At 43.6% G+C, this 22,061-nt stretch overlaps 1 protein-coding gene across 1 annotated transcript in view; it reads left to right on the top strand.

The window, feature by feature from the left end:
* The first annotated feature begins 224 nt into the window (after positions 1 to 224).
* The window catches only part of LOC144142230 (uncharacterized), a 35,404-nt gene continuing 13,567 nt past the window's right edge, over positions 225 to 22,061 (top strand). The window contains exons 1-3 of the mRNA XM_077673591.1: positions 225 to 412; positions 9,313 to 9,461; positions 18,949 to 19,013. Of these exons, the coding sequence (XP_077529717.1) occupies positions 296 to 412; positions 9,313 to 9,461; positions 18,949 to 19,013 (331 nt within the window). The 5' untranslated portion in view covers positions 225 to 295. The remainder of the gene's footprint in view (positions 413 to 9,312; positions 9,462 to 18,948; positions 19,014 to 22,061) is intronic.

Raw genomic sequence — 22,061 nt, 5'->3', positions numbered from 1 at the left:
GTTGATAACGTAACAACCATGTAAAATTGAGGAACACCTCAATCGATCATTGCAATCAGTTTTTAAAATCTATCTTTTAATACAACTTGTTCATGACGCATGAAAATGCCAGTTTTAGTTCAACTTCAACTTCTGCATACAATGAAAGCATTGTTTTAATGTCAGTGGGAGAGTCGAAGGAATTGTTATTATAGGGCAGTGTAATCTTCTTTACCGCGCGCTGTAGCACAGACGTATGTGACTTTGGTGGCCTATAAGATCCTCAAAAGGAACGTTCGGACTATAGTCTTGAGCGATGCGTTCTGTAAATTACCTGGTGGTTTTAGATACCCTACTCGCGATCCTGTTAGCCACTTGCTATGGCAACAAGCAAAATCTCTTGGGGTGTAAGCAACAAATTGCCATTGAACAAGTAAGGTGTTGGACTATGTTTGCTCACTGTCTATTATTGTTTTGATCAATACGTAAATTTATCTTAAGGCGTTCACGAGGCTTAAGTACGCGCGAAAATATTCTGGGTTAAAATAGTAGGGATAGAAATAGTGCTAGGGTGATGGTGGGTTTTTACTGTAAATCTTTGCTTTTCTTAAGATTGGAGAGTTGTTCAAGCATTGATATTTTTGATATTTCTTGTCAGTTGTGTGATAATTAACCAGAATAGAATCGCAAAACTTGCCCTTTTTTATGGCGCACAGGCGTGAAAGCAGGCTTACCTGCTGCAATTTTTTCGGAAGGAATAAATAAACCGAATTATGTTAGTGTACCTACTAATTATTGCAGTGTCAAGCAGCAAAAATGAACAAGCATTTTTTTGCATTTTGCATTAACGGCTTTGGCTGCGGCGTTGTGTTTTCACCGCTGCACGTCGGATCGCTGGGACCACTCTAAAATGAACAGCCGGCCACCCCTTTTTACACGGGCCCCACTAGCGTCACGTCGTCTCAATAAAAACCTTCACCTATTTTACGCGTCTTACAGAAGGGTTCTTAGCTACTTGAGGGACGATGAGCCCGCAAAGGTTGATCGTATGTGATTTATAGCAGCGCTGTGTCAACGTTGCGGAGCAAGAAAGTGAGGTACGGGAACATAATTCCGCTGTTATTTATAAAAAAAATGCTTGACACGAAGACTGGCACACCGCAAAGCAGGCTCCCACAACGAGCGAGCATCGTTCTAAAAATGCAATTGTGCTTGCTTGAAAAGGTTGAGGAAAGCGTGTGCATTTTATCCATGCTACACTTTTCTAGAGATAGCGATGGCATTCTCTGGCAGTACTAATTACCCGCAGAAGAAATTTGTTTTAGGAGTTGGTTCATATTTAATGGGATGACTACGTGAAGAAATGCGATGAGCACTGTCTCGATGACGTCGTCCTCTCCTTAGCACTAAGCATTAAATTTAGTATCCACCAAATAATTTTTAAACCACGTGTGACGACAGCTAACATACGTCGTTAACTGTTAAGGCATTGCTAAAGTAGTGCTTACGGGATCTTTACCAAATTTTTTGGTGCCCTACTCGGGGAATGTTTGCTGGTTAAAGACGGCTGCGTACCTTTAATGGCGTCGCCATCAAGTTTTCGCACATTTGTATCCCCTTAACGCTGGAACACAACAGATCTTTAAAGTTACTAGAACATCTTCTTATTACAAATAGAAGAGAGAAAAATCCACATTCGTGCTCTCATTGAGGCACGAGAACGTTTGCTCTACATACAGACGACCTCATAAAAGAGGTAACTCACAGACAGTGCTCTCCCTGCCATAACACAATAAGCTTAGTGTGTTGTTATGTGCATTACACCTTTAGGCACTTATGCGCTTTCACATTATTGTACTTCAATGTTGTATGAGTAGAAACGTGATTGGATCGGCAGTTATATTAGGCATCTCCTTGATATCTGGGGACTCGTATGTGTTTGGAAAACGGCACCTACGTGATTGTTAAACATTTTTTATGTCGTATGTTTTTCGTACTACATCGAAGGTCTGACACCAGTGCCTCACCTATGATCAATAGTGTTGCGTGCAAGTGCATGAAAGTATAAACAAAAGGTTCTCATTGTATAATTTATTAGGCGTAGCACTTGATCATACAGGCCAGACCGCAAAGGTATTCGGACGTCGGCTGTCGGCAAAGCTGATTGACAGACACCAGCAGACAAGCACACGGGATCTACTACTCCGCTCTCGCCTTCGAACTACTTGGCTGGCCAAAACACACGGCACGTATCCATCACTGGTGAAGTGCATGCATTGTATACACCGTCAGCAGGTTAATCCAGAGCTTGACCTATATCCAGACAGCATCGTCACGCTCGCCCTAATTGAAAGAGCATCGTCCCAATACAGGAAATCCGTTGTAAAGAAAGAAGCCGCTTGCAGCTTTGTCTGAAAGATTTAGTCAGCGTGTGAAGTTTGGTTTCATGCGAACAACGTGAACGACATCAGGACGGCGGTTACGACGGCGTTACGAAACGGTTCAATATTCTACGATCTCGTACGTTGCGTTGCTGAACTGGCGCAACAGTCTCGGAGAACCAGAGCACGTTTAAGGAGCTTTTTTCAGAGAGCCCTCAACTGAATGCAGAATTCGAAACCTATACTTGTTCACCGGGCTTGAAAACAGAAGTCATGTGGCGGATGTCGTAACGGTGCATGTCAAAAGTGAATTTGCTGCCTTGTTCGAAAGGGCTCCAGTTTAAACGCCGCTTTCGCTAGTTTCATAAACCTATTTATTAGCAGGTTTTCTGTACTGGTGTTAAGCGGCTGCTTTGCGTTTCACATAGTAGTAAAGGGTCGGCCATAGATAGGAACGAATAATGTTACCCGGGTTGTACGTTGGTGGGCGGAATTGTAGTGGAATGTGACGTATGGTAATACCATGTCAAGGTATTCGTTTCGGCGTCACTGTACATGCTCAGCACGCGCGCAATTATATTGTTGAGATGTTTCATCAGCCCATTCGTTTGGGGGTGGTACGCTGCTGAATTTGTATTGGAAGTACTGATGCGCTGCCTGAATTCTTCGACAAGTCCAGAGAGAACGCTGCTGGATTTGTAATACAATAAGCAGAGGCACCATGGCAGAGAACATCGTTGCTAACGGGAAACTCTAGAACCTTGGGTGTGCTTCCTCATTGGTGAGCTTTCGTTTCCGCATACCTAGTGATGTTTGTGGCGAATATAATGATTTTATTTCCCACTTACGGCACGGTTCATTTTCCCTAGAGTTAAGGGATCTGTACAGGGTGCATGATGCCCGCTGCCCGGATTGATGGTTAGTTCCGTATTTGACTTTCACGACGCATGCGCGTGTACTATCGCACGTCTGCCAAACCTTTGGGCCAGAAGTACGACTGCTGGATCATAGTGAGAAATCGCGTGTAGCCGAGGTGACCTGTTGTAAATTCTTCGTTTCAAGGCTTAGGGTGGGACAAACAAGGATATAGCTTCAGGCATGCGGGGATACGTTCGCTCTATTCAGAACACCAAAAAGAACTAAGAAGGATGAAATTGCGTTTGAAAACTTCCGCGGCACAGTAGTGGCACGGCCTTCCAAGAAATAAATCAGCCGCTCAAGCTGGAAGTCTTCCTGTTGCTACTGCAACACGTAGCATGGGTTCAATACGCCAACAAAAGAGCTGCCATACACATAGTCAGTCTAAAAAAGAGGGAACGGCGATGCCTGCAAGAGAATTGGATTCCTCATGCTGTCGACCAGCTTCGTAAACGACGTTGAAATATAATTCTTGAAGCCGCAGGTTTACCGCGCAAGTCGTTAGGTCGGGTATTTCATAATCATCACCATCATCATGAGCAGCAGCAGCAGCAGCGGCAGCAGCCTGTCTACCCCCAGTGTAGCACGAAGGCCTCTCCCATAATACGCCAGTTATACCAGATCCTTTGATAACTACGACCAACGAATAACCGCAAACATATTGATCTCATCTGCTCACCCACCTTTCTGCCGCCCGCTTGCACGTGTGCCTTCTTTATGGATCCACTCTGTTAGCCGTAATGAGCACAGGTACCTTCCCTTTGCGTTACATGCCCCAAACGACCATTTCTTCTTAATTTTGACTAATATATCTTTAACACGCATTCGTTCCAAGAATAAATCCGCTCTGTTCTTGTCTTTTAACGTTACACCTCTCATCTTCATTTTCATTGGTCATTGAATCGTCATCAATTTAAGTTAACCCTTTTTGTGAGCCGCAAAGTTTCTTCCCCGTATGTGAGTACTTGTAGGATGCACTATAGGATACAGCTATTATACATTTTCCTTGTAGGAACAACGGTACACGGCCATTGATTGTCTCAAATTGCCTGCCAAATTGTGCCCACCCATTTTTAGCCTTCGATTATCTCTGCTTCATGGTTGGCATTAGGCTGACTAATTTAGGTACATATATTGGCTTACCACTTCCAGTGCCTCACGAATAGTCTCTAGCCGCTCTAGATTTCCGCGGCTATTGAGCATTATTTACGTTTTCGCCATAATATTTTCAGGCCCATGGTACTAATTTGCTTTACTCATGCTGTGATCACGCATCGCACTTTGACCACCCATGTACATAGCAAGGCAACGTCTTTAGAAAATGTAAGGTACCTCAGGTATTTTTTACTCACCCTCACGGCCACTCTTCCTCATTTATTGTTCTGAATAACTCTGGTAAACATCTTATGAATAACATTGGAGAGACTGTGTCTCCATATCTGATGTCCTTCCTGACAGGTATTGACAGCTCTCCTTGTGAAGGACTATGGTAGCTAGGGACCCATTGTAGATGTCCTGTAGTATTTTTACGTATTGCTCGTCATCACCCTGATCCAGGAATGCCTGCGTGACTGCTGAGTTTTGACAGAGTCAAATGCGTTCCTATAATCAGTAAGCTTATATAAAGGGTTTTAGCATACTCCGCACGTTTATCTGTCACCCCTCCTGAATGATCAAGTGAATACGGTGTATTGTTGAATCGCATTTTAGAAACCATGCTTGTTCAATAATTTGACCAAAATTTAGGTGACACAAGTTCTGTCAGCCTGCCATGACCACGTGGGGTATATATAGCTCATCAACTAGCAGCGTGAGTGCTCATCACTGATCACTGCAAGTGGACGGCTGTATAGGTATGGTTCAAATTTAGGCATGGCCCCAAAACAATTGCCAGGCAATCCGTTTCGGTGGCCGAGTACTAGGCGTCACATGGGGACAATGTTCTGCTTGCGGATGCTTCAAATCTTTCGGCGCCGTGTTGCCATTGAAGAAACACCGCTCATTGTAATACGTTGCTTGCGTAAGTAGGACGTGTGGTGGTAAAGTTTTTCTCGAAATTATGTTACGACCGGTGGTGCTTGCAACCGTTACTGCAGCTCGTGAAACACTCTCTGTTGCTCCTCAGTCCCGCAGGAACGCCACATCATACCGTGAAAGGTTCGTCAGCAGGGCTGAAAAATATGAATGTTCTCCAAAAATTGTTTCACGGGCATAGCCCTAACAAGCGACTGCTGGCATTCTTGTCGGTAGGCATGGGCAACTTAGGGACCGCTTCAACATTAGGTCTCTGGTGACAACATTGCCAATGAACAGAAGTTCCTTGTTCCCACACAGTACTTGTCTGGCTTTAGCGTAACTACGGTGGCTCGTATCGCCTTCAAGGCGGAACTCAGATGTTCGAGATATTCTTCAAACGCAGTACAAAATGTGATCACATCGCCCAGATGCAATAGGCAAGTCAGGCAGTTTAGCCCAACAGCAAGGCGTTTATCTAATTTTGAAAAGTGGCTGAGGCGGAACGCAACCGTAACGCCAGCTCTTTAAATTGCAGTGTCCATCAGGCGTCATAAAAAAGCTGTTTCTCGAGGTGCCACTCGTCGACCTCCATCTGCCAAAACCATATTTTACAGTTCCGGTTTGAGTGTGTCGAGGGAGTTCGCATTGCGTGGCAACGGATTAACATCTTTTTGGTCAGATGGTTGAGTTTTGTGGTAATAAACGCCAAAATGCAATGCCAATTTTTTCTTGTTTACTAAAACCACGCGAGACAGCCAGCCGCAATTCGATGGTTCATTGATGTCGTCTTCCAGCATTCGCTTTTCTTGTCCCCGTATTGCATAGCGCTCATTTGGAGCCACACAGTAGTGGTTCTGGTGAGCGGGCCTCGTGGTTTATCCAGTATTTGTTTGTGGTTTTTATAGATACTCTGACAGAGGCTTGAAGTGGACAAAAAAAGATTCCTCATGCTGCTGGTTGAGGAGCGCTCGTCTCTTGTACAACTAAAGGGGGGAGCTGACGTGCATGGCAAGTTAAGCGCTTGGTGTTGTGGTGGTTCCTGTTGGGAGCAGAAAACCGCTTTTAGCGTTGTGAATACCTTCAAAGAGGTCTATGACAGTCTCTTTTTTGATGTGCTGACCCGGCTTGTCGAGACCTGTGAGAAGACTGCCACAATCGCCGGACTGGCGCACTAATTTTTTCTTGATGGCAACGCCCTGGTCCAGGAAGATGAATTATGCAGCTGAGCTACTCCATCGCTGAGTATAAATACTCGCACGCTACCACTAAAACACGCCGGAATAAAACACGCTCATATTGTACTCGCCGCCGTCTATTAACTGCGTGGTATTTGCGAAGAAAGTCACAACCCAAGAATATGTTCTTTCTAACCTGAATAATCGAATATTAGATAATACTGGACATACAGTTCCCGGCCGCTGTTACGATGTGCCAACCAGCTGTTCAAAATTGTGGCCCGTACCACGTTGTCTTCATTTTTGTAGCAGTCCTCATGTTGTCACCTATTACGGAGTAGTCCGCGCGTCATGGCCGTTAGTAATAACGCTAAACACTGCACAAGCGACTTCCTCGACTATCAAGGTCGTTGTTGTGTGCTTACACTGCGGTGACACCGTGTAGGGGACATGTTCGCGTCAAGTCGTAGTCGCTGCATAGTGGCTTTGATGCGGTGGTGGTTGGAAGTATTGGCGACTGTTTCTGCCTGTGGTTGTTTTGTGTAATCTCCCAACCACAGGCTAAAAATCCGGGCCATGTCGAGGTGTGTGAGGGGTCAGCGAGAGGTGCGTTTCTGGAAAAGACGATCGGCATCGGCAATTGGGCGATGGCGACGGTGATTGTGCGACAGTTTTTCCTGCGGGGAAGTAGTCGGCGATTTAGATAGGTCGCTGGCGGACCCGCGCCGAAGGAGCATCCGCAGGGAAGCAAACGAGATCGATGTCTCGGTAGGACCATCGCCCGTAAATGAGGCCAGGTTCACCGCCGTGACAGCATCGCTCCCGCCTGTCAGCTGTGCGCCACAAATCAGTTTTGTGATCCAAAGAATGTTTAGATCGGCTCGGGCACGGGCCAAACCGGTACAGGCGGGAGTGGCTGATTGGATGGGGCTGTCAGCCCAAGTATAGGCTAGTGACGCAATGCTGCTATGTAGCTTGTAAGGCTGTGTTGCACGGGCTGGTCGCGAGGCGAAAATTCTTTGTCCAGCTCCTTCACGCAATCCTGGCCAGAGAAGAAATCGGCTGTAAATTCCCATTTCTCAGCTTCCGTAACGTTTCGCACGATACCGTCTAGATTATTTCTTCCAAAGAGCGGCCGTCGCTCGTCAGGCTTATACCGTAGCAAGGAGAGTTGGTGGGCAGTGGCGAATACTAGCGGCTTCTTTCTTCCTCAGCCGCCTCCATAGATGTGGCCTCTTTGACGAACTCTTGTATAATGCCGGGTGGGTTTTGGGCAAGGCCACCAAAAAGCCTCTCCTCGACGCCATGCTAAGGGTAGCGAAGGTGTTTTCCTTCAGACATAGCGGAACCATTAGGGTGAATAAGGCGGGCAATGGCGGCTGTGGCAGAGGCCTGCATATGGCAATACCGGGTGCTTGTGTGGCCAGGCGGGTTGGAGCGTTGGATGAAAGGCTTGGGAATTTACGAGAGAGATTGAGCCCGCGTCGAATGCTCAGATGGTTCAGGGGCATCAAAAAACGTGGTCTTTATCGGTTATGGCTTGACAGGAATACAGGCATCAGAATAGCCGGCACCTAGACCAGTGTTGCGTCCTAGTTGACGTAGGTTTAAACAGAGGGCTGGTAACGTACCTATTGGTTACTCGGTGCGCTTGACCAAAGTAGCCAGGCATCAAGGGTATTCCGACGGTCGGACTTAGTGGAGGTGTTTGGTTGACTCAAGCACGCGAGTGCAGGGCACGAACATTTTAGCCGTCGTCTTCTAAATACCTTGCTTGCCAAGAAAGACATCACGTACTCCTCACTTGGAAGTAGCGCAGTGTCTGGTGATCATACATTGTAAGCAAGTATATTGCTCAGCCTGACCAATTTAAGCGAGTCAATTTAATGAAATGCCGGAGGCATGCCGAGGGCACCACTGAGCTCGCGCGACCAAGATGCGTTTCAATCAATAGGGGGAAGGCAGTTCGAGTGACTGTAACAACAGTGCTTCCATTTTATTCGGTTATTCTTCATTTCGTCTTTAGCAAAAGCTGCGGAAAATTCTGAAATGCCTTCTTTTGTGCTACGCGTATAACTACAGCATAGGTGGCCAACGCGGCACGTAATATCAGGTCCGCAATATGTTGGTTCCCCCTTCTGAACTGAATATCCTCTTCTTGGGCAAGGGCATCTTGCACACTTGAGGCACGCGCTTGAACTAAACAGAGAATTTTGCCCTGTTTCAGTGCGGTTCAAGCTTAGGTAGCAAGTAATACTCCTACTGTTCAACAAACAGTATTTAAGTAACCAGCAAAGTACAGCAGTAGTCACCTTCTCTAAACAACTCTCTCGCACATTGTACAACTCTTCGGTGTACACCCAGGAATTGAGGTAAAGGTTTGCTGGGAAGGTTTTCTTGTTTATATAAGAAACACAAACAGCGGTAGAACAATTGCATCACAATGTTAAACTTGAGTCATGACTTGAAGGAGAGTTGCGTTGAAGTTGACAGAATGCTGTTGCATTCGCTACCTAAAATTCCCAATTATTTGTTTGTGTACTTGTTGCTTTCACGACGCTCGCCCATAAATTAGGCAAGAAACGCCCTACAACACGTTCCACATAAAAAAGCGTTTGCTAAAAAGAATAAACAATATAATTTACGATTGTAAGACACCGTGCTACAAACCTTATAGTCATGCAATTGCTAGACAAGCCTAGTAAAAAGAAACACATGCAGTGTAAATATATTCTGATAGATATATTTATTAGTGGTATTTCCGAAACTCTCAAACACGAAGTAAAACCTGCGTTGTTTTTAACCTGGTGGGAAATATTCCATTCATTTTACCTCTATTCCAGTTCATGAAGAGGAATGCAAGAATATGGTTTTACTTCACATCAAGAGTGAACCTGCGACCCATGTGTATACGTGACAACGTGCACAACGTGACCAACAAAGCCATAGCCTTTATTAGGACCGAGATCACCAAGACGGAGTATGAACAAGAGTAAGTATAAAATGAAATTGGCTCATTTAGGCTTTGAAATGTTCTCTATATAGAAAAGCATAAAACCGTGAAAATAAATGTGTGTGGTATTGAATTTCTCTTAAGAAAAAATGCGCAGTGGCTTCTTGAACGTACTTACTCGTTTTAACTATATCGCTTTTCTGATCCTCATGAATGCTCTCATTGTTGAGGAAGATATATAAACCGGGAATGAATCACGGTCAATGCAGAGTATGAAACAGCATCCATTCTAACCTGCGCCCAATATGTCAGTAACAACAAAAATAGAAGATCAATAATTTTTAAACTGTATAATTAATGGCAGAAAAACTCTCAGCTTGAAGTGCACACAGGTAGAATTGGAATAATTTCAGTGCATTGTACAAAAACTCAGTAAACATGTGGTTGCTAAAATATACACCACAAAAAAGTTCCTTTGATTCATGCTGTGAAGGTGGTTGGAAAGAAAAGCTTCAAACGACACCCACAACAATTGCCCATTCGACGTCGCCTGTATTTATACACGTGTCTGAACAAAGAGCGAAACCAGTAATTCTGCCGGACGTTACCTGGAATTTACGGTGACGGCATCTCGAAAGCATGAGCATCTTCCATGGCCGGGCTAGAACGCACGCTGTTTTCCAGGGGTGCGTCGGCGGCAAGAAAACAAAGAGGGCGTCTTTCGAAGTGTTAGACTGCGTAACCTAGCCATCCTGATGGGCCAGCTAGCGGCTGCATCATCACGCGCCGCAAGCGGAGAAGCCAAAACAATTCGGCATTTGAAGTTTGTGATTCCCATATATACCGATTTACAATATTTAGTTTAGGAAAACTTAGAAACGGGAGAAAGCGCGGGAACTTTTACAATCGCTATATATCAGATCCAGTTGCTCCTTTCACCTTTCGTAATACTTGTGAAAACACAACCGAATTCATATTTATCAATTTAGACAACGGAGTCTGATTCGTGGCTAGCAGTGCGCAAAAGGTGGCGTTTCTGTAGTGGCCAGGTTTGTGTATGTGGTCTCTGCATTTTGTTTTCCCGCCCTGCAAACCAATCCTTGACATATCTTTGTCGTACGGGCACTTAATTCTGTCGGGTCCAATTTACCCAGTAGGTGTTGTCGAAGAAGTAATCAAGTCTGTGAAGGAAGCGCGCACTGGATGCGAATCCCGCCAGAGCAGGCCAGAATCCGTCGCTAAAGCAGACGAAAAAGCCGTCCCTCCAACGCGCTCTCCGGTGCGAGTAGCAGCTTCACGCGGAGAAGTCTGGTTAATAGCACCCTAGTGCCGCGCCATCTACACTGTGCTCTGCGAGTGAAAACCGCCCTACGACTGCTCCCCACCCGCGTCCGGAGTTTCTTGTCCCGCACGCCACGAATGAATCGTTGGCTCGTAGAGGTAGAAAGCTTTGCTTTAATATTCTCTTTTGAAAGTTGCCTTTGCAACTTTTTGTGAGCTCATTAGCCTTCAAATACAGCACATATTTGAAAATATATCTATATAGCATTCCGCCCGTAACCAACGTAGAAAGTTTTCTACAAATTTTTGTGGAAATACAACTCTTTATTTCAATATACATCAGCACTGTCTTTGCATGTTGAATATTGCCGCAATAATTAGTATTCAATGACACAGCGAACGGTCAACCCTCACTGACATCTGTTCTTATGCTCAGCCTTGTCATCATGGTCAGTACATCATCACAATCATCATCAAATGACGGGCAGAAAAAGACGACGCTTTTTGCTCTCGACAAGCGCGCGGCCGCTGTTTTAGGACACAACGAGGTCGCGGCCATAAATCCTATTCCCTCAACCCTAAACCACCAAGATTTAACGACTGTTAGCAGATTGCGAACAAGAACACTAAAGATGTCTCTTCTCACGCCCCTCATCAATGCGGGTAACCTCTTTTCATCAGTAGCTTGTGATTCGGCGCCGGTACTCAGACTAAGAACGTCTTCGACAAAGCTGATCAAACTTTCCTTAGGGGCCTGGATTCGGCGTTGAAGGAGGTCTTCAGCCCTCGGCCGTCGGCATTGGTTGCTGAATGGTTGCCCCAGTCTCTCCTTGCAAACCTCCCACGAGTTAAGCGATGCTTTATTGTTTTCATACCATGTCCGGGCCGTAGTTTTAAATGCAAAAAAGAAGTTTTGCGGCCGTGATTTGAGGTGTATCCGTTGTGACGAGCCACCCATTCATCCTGATCTATCCAGTCATCGACAACCTCAAAGGCATCGACGTGGAATGGGGCATGTTTTCTTGGGATACTGGGCCCGTGCACACCGGAGATGAAAGGTGCATCGGTTTGCTCTGCCTGTGACATCATTCTGGAAATTACAGTGGTCCTCGGGCCGTCTGGTAGCAGTCCAAATTTCGGAGTACGGCCTTGCAGCCGCCTGCTCCTGCGAAGGGCTTGCGTTAGGGCTAGTTGGTATTCCATAAAGTTCATCTTAAGGGCAGAAAAAAGACAAGCGGTTGTCCTTGTCTACTGTGTACCTGTTTTTTTCTGCGCTTAAGATGAACGTTATGCTCCTGCGAGCCTCGTACTCAAAGAAGACGCGCCGGCCTGGGCTCCGAATTAGACTCACCTCGCGGGGTCACCGATAACCGCTGCACATCGGGTGAACGAACCCACCACCTCCGCCAGAATGTCACCGATAGGACGATGGATCTTCCTTGGGGGTTTAGGGTTGACTTAATTGGCTTTATTTCCACGAACTCGTTGGGTCCTAAAACAAACAGCGCCCACGCGGTTGTCGAGAGCGATCGTGGTCTTCCTCTGTCCGTCAGTTGATGATGATTCCAATGTTGAACTGATGATGATGACGAGGCTGACCTGAAGAACAGATGATCATGGGGGTTGACCGTTCGCCGTGTCAATAAATACTGATGATTGCGGCAATCTTCAGCAGCCTAAAGCAAGATCTATACTCTTAATGATATATATTGTGACTCTCAAACGATATAATTCCTGGCAACAAACGATATGTTGGAGCGTGAAACAAATACCTAACAGGCCTTCGAGCACTGTAAACTCTATACTGTTGCTTTCTTTGTACACCAAAAAGCCCTCTAGCGAAGCTATTGATGTGCACCTAAGCAACACTTGATATCGGGTTAGTTGTTCGCTTGTGTATAACACAAAGGTAGACAAGAAAGTTAGTATGTCGCTTGTGTATAACACAAAGGTAGACAAGAAAGTTAGTATGTCGCTTGTGTATAACACAAACGTTGACAAGAAAGAACACGTACGCCTTTCGAAAGACTGTGCGCTCTGCCCTGTTTACTATACACGATATACAACACATACACAGGAACAGGCAAAAATTTTGAGAACATAAATACCAAACGTACAGAGAAGTAGCGTCTAAACGAGCAATCTGGTGCGTCTACGTCTAAATCTGGTGCGTCTACGTCTACGTGCGTCTAGCGTCTACGTCTAAACGAGCAATCTGGTGCTGCATCAGTGGGGATTGTTCTTTTAACTGCTCCTGGCGTGTGGTACGTGTGACAAAACGGGAGCTCCGTCGACACGTTGCCTGTCTACGCAACACTAAAAATCGTTAAAAAGTCTCCGGGATGAGTGTATCTTCCTACCCTACCATAGTAGCTATTTGTTCACTGATACTGCACTTTGCACAGTGTGCACCGAATTTTCCTTCTGCAGCAACAAACATGCCCTCATAGCGTGTTTTGCAGACCCTTATTGATACAATGGGTATATTGGCCGATGAAACAAACAAAGGCAGACATTGTTGGGATAAACGACGCTATTGGAGTAATTCTGAAATTTCTTATTCCTTACACAACAGTTTCCGGTTGATAGGCCGTTTTGAACAATTACCTTAAGTTTCTTGCATAGGCTACTATTGGGGCTCTGAGGGGTAAAAACTTCTAAAACACTTCGCTTGTCTCTTACTTTTGATTGGGAAGATTTTTTGTTTAAGCAAAAAAGGCGATCCTGTGTAAGGAGTAAACTTCTCCGGGGAAACCGGGTAAGCATGCCTGAATAAACTAGCTTAGAGAGAATTTCGAGTACAGGAGAGAGCGGGATGGGTTTATTTCTGTAGCAATAAAGAGCCCGCCCCGCAATCTGCTGATTGAAACACAGCTCAATCTATAAGAGCGGGGTGTGTGGCCAGAGCAGCACAAAGGTACCAATGGGAAACATTGGCGATATGTTCCTATGATATTGGTAGGCCACGCGTCATACGTAACATGCTGGGAGGATGACTAGCATCGCTGTTGACCCATCAATACGGTATTCAAGGGTGCATTTGGTAATGTCTGGGCGATAGAAAGCACAAATTTCCAAACAATAGGTTATCTTTCAGGGCTATTTGTTTTGTTCCCTATGTCGGCTTCCTTGGTAATTATAACTTGACTGGGTGTGCAAGACTGTTACAAGGTATGCAACAAGTACAAGGTAGGCAACATGCTTAAATTCTTCAATAAATTGCAGGGGGTCGTGAATTTTGTTCTCTGTGACTTAGGGCAATCAGTCCTATGTACCCGAATAAAAGCGTTGTATGAGCAGACATTTGCGTGCAGCAAGTAAGTGCCGAAGGAAATTTGGCGGCACACTGTTCGAGGTGCCAGTGTGAAGAGGTCTTTGATGAAGACACTATTTATTGAGTGTCAAACGATATATTCCCACAAAACACTTTTAAGGTATTTTTATCTCTTGCCACGTCGCGAAGGAGAGTGCGCTAGATCCATTTCTATCAGTTTTTCAGACGATCCCTGTGAACGCAGAACTTGAGACCTTAGAGATACTACAGACAAAACGATCGAATATTCCTATTTCCTCCTTTTTTATTTTTGCGAGTTTTCTTGTTAAATGTCTCGTCACATTGTTTTTTTATAAACAGTCCTCTGTGGGTGGCCTTTGCGTCGCGTGTTAGTGTTTTTATTGTCATTCATTTTGTAGGACGGGAGCGCAGTCCTACACAAGCTAAGCATTTCTTTTCGTTAATATAATAAAATTCTCTAATTTTTGCGAATATAAATTAAACAGCAAAGTCTGATCAATCGTACGTGTGATATTTTGATTGGTAAGTGAAGCGTTAGATTGAAGGGTCTTTAGCTGTACTTAAAACTACAATTAGTTTTGCGTAATTTTCGCAAGAAACACGCTTAGGCAAGGTGGTTCTCATTACGTGGATATTTTTCATATTGCTTTGAAAATCCGTATGCCATGAAAGATTAGGTGAAAGAAACAATAGCAGTATTGAGGTTGTTGGTCATGACAGAATCACCGAATATGGAAGTACCATACCGGGTAAAAAATAAACTGACAACATATTTCCCTCTGAACACTGCAACTCAACGTTGCATCTGCCATTTCTTATTATTTCTCCCAACTAGACATCATTCGACGCACACAGCTATCCAAACTATTTCCATCAATGAGAGCGATTGTTTTTACATCCATCATTTGTTTTGGAATAAGTTCACAAAAGATTTCTTGCCGGGTTGCAAATTGAATTACCTGGCTGTTATTTGGAATCGACTTCTTGAGCATGGTTCGTAACTGCATTGAAGATCCGCTTTTCAGACATTCAACGAAAAAGTGCATATGGGTTTTTGGGGCTTCTGGCCGTTTCCAACCCTCAAATTTTAGCATAGGTTTTTTGAAGGCTGGTAGCTTCACTTAGGTTTCATCTCAGTGCGCAAGTTAAAAAAACGGTTGTTTCCTGCTGTATCCGTATTAGGAATTTGGCTCCTTAGGAACTTTACACAAAAGTGCTCTGACAATTTTACATAAAAGAAGCAGGGTCGACGAAGTTTGTGACGACCTTAAATGGAGTAAACGACCGCGCTGGTGAAATAACAATAGTTGAAACAATCAATAAAAACATTTGTCTAAGGTTGTACAAAATGTATTAAAAAGAAAAGGGTTGACTAAGTAAGTACAATTTTTCGGAGTTCAGTATCAAGCTTTATTTTGAAAAAAAAAGCAAAATGCCAATCTCAGAATAGATTCAGCAGCTTCAGTTTTCTGTGTTATTACAGCTTGGAATAAATCAGCTTCCGTTAAACAACATTGGGTTGTTGAGGCATGCTGATCATTATCCATCCCTTCAAAGTATTTTGATAACAATGTTATAGCTAAACGCTTTTCAACACACAAAAATAAACTGAGCTTGCAACGTCTTCTGTATTCTTATATTTGTTTTCGTTTTGCGTCATTTTTTGAGGCATGTTGCAGCGGTTTCTAAATAGAGCAATATTTCGCGTCTGCTTCTGCTAGGAAGGGTACAAGTGCAAGTGCTTGTGAGGATGAGGTGTAGTGGCTACAAAAGGGTAAGTTTCCCAATAGGCACATTTGAAGAGAAACCGCCACAAGCTAGTAGAAAAAAAGGCCGATCATTGAGCTTGCAGTAAGACGGAAAAATTGAAGGTTTCAGGATCGCTTTGCAGTACAGATATTCAGCTCTCACTGACGGAGCAGTGTTTGTGACACAGAAAGCTAGCGACAATCTTACACACATTATCCCGGAGTATGCTATAGAAGTCGGAGGTAAGATAGGTAGACAGGGTACTGGTAAATGTTTATAGGAGAAATATTATTATTTATTAAAATTCAAAGCATGAGAGTTCCTACCCCAGTCGACAGAATAGAACTACACGAGATTTCCAAGCAAGCAAATAGGCCTAAGATAGCTGACACATGAAAGCTAAGTGTGGGGAGTATTGGGCATGCCGCAAACAACCAAGACAGCCTGAAAGCAGTTAAGAGGCGCCTTGGCATGTTGGAAAATCAAATGTATGCACCTAAAGAGAACCAAGGCAATGTCATCACAAATACGAATAAACTAGGTATAATAGTCGAGAAGTTCTATACAGATATGTACAGTAGCCACGAAACACAGGATAATACCGACCAAGGAAACGTTCAGAGGAGATAGACATGCCGTCAGTAAAGACAGAACAAACAAAGAAGGCTGGGAAATAAATTCGGGCTGCAAAGCACCTTTTGAGGACCAGATTACATAACAACTCTTGAAGGCTGGTGGGCAAATTGTACTAGAAAAACTGGCATACTTGTATACGCAATGCCTAGTGACCGCGAGTGCACCGAAATCTTGGATTAGCAAACACCATCCTAATCTATAACAAAGGTGACCTACAGGAGCTGAAAAATAACAGGCCTGTTAACTTACTGTCAGTAGGCTGCAAAGTAATTTCTACCAATTTCTGCCACCTTTGACTTCACTCAACTTAATAAAAAAGCAGAGTTTCGCAAAGGCTATTCAACAACACACCCTAGTCTCATGATCAACCAGGTGATAGAGGAAAGCACGGCGTTATACTGAAGCTCTATATATGGCCTTCATAGATTATGAGGAAGCATTGGCTATGGAAGCAATATGTCCAAAGTAACCAAAGCCATTAGTAAGGAGAATCGTTAATTACCTATAAGGAAGGGACGCAGGCACGGGGACTTAATATCTGCAATGTATGTGAGATCACGTTTACAAAAAGTATTTTCAACATTATATAGGGAACAGCTGGACGTAACGGTTACTGTACATTTTCTTAGTAACCTTAGGTTTGCTGGTGACGTTGCCTTGCTAAGTAATTTTGGGGACGAACTACAAACCATGATTACTGCACTCGACAAGCAGAGTAAAATCACAGGACGGAAAATAATATGCATAAAGTTAAAGTAATTCCTAATAGCCTACGGATACCACAGCGGCTGGAGATAAGTGACAAGGAAGTGGAAGTGGTGACTGAGTGTATCTAGTTATGACAAAAGGTGACAATGTGGCAAAGAATATTGAAACGGTAAGAATTCGATGGATTGCATTCGCAGGTGTTCGGATAGCCTACCGTTGTTCCTGAAGAATAAAGTGTGTAAAAGCATCATGTTACCGGTTGCCTCCAAAGGGGCAGAAAGGTGGGGGCTCAAAGGGTTCGACCTCAATTGAAGACCACTGAGTGAGGAATACAGCGCAAGATGATAAGTGTAACGTTAGGGAACAAAAAAGGGAAGATTGAGTCAAAGAACAAACGCGCGTTGAGGGCATATTAGTAGAGAATACGAGAAAGAAATGGTGTTGCGAGGGTCTTCTAAAGCAACGGAAATTTAACCGTTGGTCATTTATGGTAGCAGGGTCAACACCTAGAGAAGGAAAGCCTGAGAGGTGGTGGCAGAACGTTTTGTGGGCAGATGAGAGCGTGAAGTTTTTAGGGATAAATCGGACGCAGTTCTCACCGGATTGGGATAATTGGGGGCCCCAGGGAGATGCGTTTGCCTGGCTGGGGGCTTAGATAAATTGATGATGGTAATTATGATCTCTGCAATATAAATAATTGATTGGTAAGTTTGGAACCCACAATAAATAAACAATGAGCTATAAAGTTACCCGTGTTCCTTATTTTCTAAATTAAAGAGCAATTTTGTATTTTTCTATAAATATTCTTGGGCTTCATTGTTAGCCTCTACGGAAAGTACTTCAACCAAGGCAATTCCGCAATGACCCCTTCGGAAAGGCTGAGACGTCCACAAACACTACTGAAAAAGTCGTCGTAAAGTGTGCCTGGTGTGGTGCCACGTGCAATGAGCAAGCGCAATTTTTTCTTTTGTGTCTAGTTTATGAACAATACCGAAAATTGCCTAACGATTTCGTTCGGCTACTCTGGTTGATTACTTGGTTTTAGACTGCTCATATGCCTTTTGCTTAGAGAAGACATAGAAGCACTAAGTCACCGAGTGAGCGTAATTCGAACAAGTATTGCGATTGAGCGGATTACGGTTGGTCCTAAGTTAACCGAATTATGGTGTATACCATGTACTAGAAAATTCACAAAACATTACGAATAGCGGCCGTGGCTTCGATATATCTTGTGTGAAACGCGAAAGAAGCTTGTACAGTTGTTTTGTAAAATGTGGGGCTCATACTTTGGGGATCTTATGCGTTTATTGACCGCTTTATTAAAACAGGGTTTCGTAATAAATATTTTTTAAAAATAAAAGCAGAGATGTATGCCATTGGTGAACCTTTTCCCGATGTGTCAATGGTTCAAAAATAAAACAATTAGCATTGCATTGTACGAATTCACAAGAAAACACATATTCACACCTCTGTTTTAGCTCAATTGTGGACACGGACACCTGACATCTTGGTTCTTTTAATCACGACTGCGCAACAGATGTGAATGGTTTGTTGTGCGAAAATTCTTTTTGGTACTTATGACTACGAAATTTTTGTGAGGAATAACGAACACGCACAAATACAAATGAAGAAATTTCAAATGGAATACAGTATAACTATTGCACGTACCAATGACCTATTTTGTTCTTTTGTGTACCTAAATGAAATAAACCCAGCGCTGCATTGACCTTGTGGCTTGTGCTCACAAGAAATGCATCCCTTACGCATTTTTTTCTTATGCATTGAAGGCATCAATATTTGTCTCAATGGAAGTACACTTTTTTAGGATAAAAGTTCTAATACAATTTTACTTCGCAGCTTTTTTGTAGAGCAGTTTTATGCCCGCTTGTTGGACCCAACCTTCATGGTTTTGAACAAAACGAGTAAGTCTCTTTATTGTTTATCATTCATGGTGATTTTATATAATAAAACATTGCATATGTATCGCAAAATCGCACATAAATCGCAAATCACAAAAAATCTTGTACAAGAATATGGTGAATGGTTTGTCCAATAAGACTTCCGGTGCACCACCTCCGGTAATACTTTTTTAATGGTGGCGGCCGACGTGGTGTCTTTGCCTGCCGCGTTTGAGTTTGTTGCTCCACTATTTCTGGCGCATTGCTTCAGATGTGCTAAGACGAATGCCTAGCGACAATATAAACGGGCTCGGCGACGTCGCATGGGAGAGGTATAAGCTGAAACTTCTGTACCGAGGAGAAGAGCTGCCTGATTCGTTGGATAGAGAAGATGTGCAATTCAGCTTTTCGACTGGAGCTAAAAGCCTGCTTCATCTCACGTCTGTGGACGTATTTATGTATCTGGTGGCATGTGCATGTTTCTACACGAAGGAGGAGTTCAAGTGCTAAACATAAGTAGCGCATACAATGTGTTTGTAAGACGTAAAGTGGGGCAGCTGGGCCAGTAAAAGGGGGTGAATGTGGTGACGGCATCGTTATTCTTGCTGCAAAAGTTGAGACAAGCCACACGTTGGCAAACCAGTACGAGCCCTCTTCTATTGTAAAAGACGACGACACTGTTGTAACTGCCTACTACACGCATCTGACAGTGTAAGAATCGATTTCATGCGCAAGCATTTCAACTTGAGTTTTCGGCAAGCTCGTTCAACGCTCGATTACGAACATGTTGCTAAGGTTTCAGCATAGCATCTGTGCCATTGATTTGCGTATGCATTGGGCTTCATTGCCTTTGATGAAGTGGGCAAAACACATCTGCGAGTCCCGTTTTCTAGCCTGATCACTGCAATCCAGCCGCTCCTTCCGAATTCATCGGTCGGGAGATAGCACGTTCGGAGTTGCAATAGCAAATACGTTCCGGGACGCAAACTGCATGCTGGGACAACAAAGCAGTGCTCGAGTCGTGAGCGCTTCATTAGATAAATTCTATCCGCGGAAAACATCGAAAGCCAACCAGAAGCCTCAACCAACGCAGGCTGAAACCATACTGAAACAAAGTACAGAGAAAGCTTTCTAGGGTGCGTTTTTTGTAAATGCATAATGTTGAAAGAGAACGGCAAGCGCTGGCGGAACCGCCTATATGGTAAAGTGCTGAAGAAAAAGCAATACTGATGAAGGGGTTCGGTTGGAAATAAAGGGAGGTGAGTACATACAAAATGATTTTGCACGTATAATTTATACAAATATTTCACTTCTAAGACATAATAAATAAATCCATCTTAAATTGTCAGCGATATACACAGAGTGCTAGTGCCAATTTGCTTAGGTCTAAGAAAACAACTCTCTTTACTCATGTCTGATAGCTATATATCAGGACTGTCACCTGCTTCCCCAAAGCCATTTTGGAAGCTGTACGTTTGTTGTCGTCCCTCTGCAAATTTGAACGAACATGTTTTCATAGAGAAAAAGGCAAAAACTTTGCCCCAGCCACTTTTTACAACCAAGTAATTCAAAGACTGGGAAGATTTTTTTGTTACTTTGTTTGTTTTAAAGGAATTCGTACAGCGCTTGCACGTAATTTATGGGTGTTCAGTGCAGTCGAGAACCACAAAAGTCGCACATTTAAAGAATTTCTTGAAATACAACAATATCAAAATACATAATGATATTTGCTCCTACACTTTGTCGGCTCTGAAGCAACACAAACGCAAGCCTACGTGGCAATTCTTTCGAAACAAATTCAGTCCAAAGCTCTCGGGGCTTGTTTTATTTAAAGTTTATGTTTGTAATTGCATATTGATGACTTTGTAATGTACCTAAAGTTCCATTCATTGGTTTGTTGGTCATAACCTAAAAGGGCTCTTATCGACATGATAAATGTTAATTATCTGAAACAATACAATCTGAGTTCACTCTTCTGTGCAAAAATATGTGCCCTGTACCCTCTATAGAGCTTCCTCAAAAAGTTACGTAATTAGAAAAAAACATTTTGCATGTTAACCTTTTTGCGCTAAGGTTGAAGTACTCCAGATATGAAGCGCGAGATTTCAGCTATATCAGTACAAAAGGTTATCATGCATCTTCGTCTATTTAAGATTTTATTTGTTGTGCTTCTGATGAAAACTTAGGCGTTTTACTTACCAATAGACAGGTTGCTACACCTATGAAATACTAGGAGCTGACCATTATATTTTTTTCACTGCAGAACGAAGGCAAAGTACACTTGTTTTAAACAAGCAAGTACGATAACTTCCCAAATTCACAGAAAAGCCCGTACTTTACGCTGATAAGGGTCACCAAAAGCATGTGTAGGAGCAAGGCCTGAAGCTATACCCCTTGAAGCCTACTATAGTCGTCGACTGTTCTATCAAAGGCCCTATTTTTCGGACCTCCTTTAATATCCCCATTCTGCCATGGCAATCTCAGGCGTTGTATACGTCAATGTGTACCACCACAAAAATTAGCACATTTTAAAAACTTCATTTTTTCAGTTTTAAAGCAAAGCTTTTTACCTCTACCCCCCAAGGGTTCTTTCGCGACCGTTGGTGTCACCAGAAAACTCCAGCGAACAAATAAAAGAATTTACTGGCACCGCCGGGAATCGAACCCGGAACTAATAGAATAACAAAGCGAGAGCCCGTTGTCTTACCGATTTAGCTACGAGCCCACGCGAAGATGGGGAAGACAGGGGGTGTACTCACCAAGCACATCTACGGGTTTACCCCCTGCCTTCTCGCTGAATGCCACGTAAAAGCGTCACGCGACCACTTATGCCCGTCTAGCGACCCTGTACGCACCTTGCTCATGTGCTAAGAATTACAAAAATTAAAGGAAGCTCACACCAATGCATGGCATCTAACTTCTAGTACACCAATGTGCTAAAGCCTGTGGCCTCCAGTGTTCACGTAAAAAATCACAGCTCCTTGTCGCCCGCCCTCACGCCAAATTAAGGAATACATTGAAATACTCCTTGATGGCCAGGCCATCACTCCAAGCCCCAGCATCAAGATACTG

This window comes from Haemaphysalis longicornis, unplaced genomic scaffold, assembly GCF_048455015.1.
Source record: "Haemaphysalis longicornis isolate Haplotype H1 unplaced genomic scaffold, Haemaphysalis longicornis Haplotype H1 scaffold_6, whole genome shotgun sequence".
Taxonomy (NCBI): Eukaryota; Metazoa; Arthropoda; class Arachnida; order Ixodida; family Ixodidae; genus Haemaphysalis; species Haemaphysalis longicornis.
Note: the sequence above shows the minus strand (reverse complement) of the source record. Positions and strands in the feature narration are given on the sequence as shown.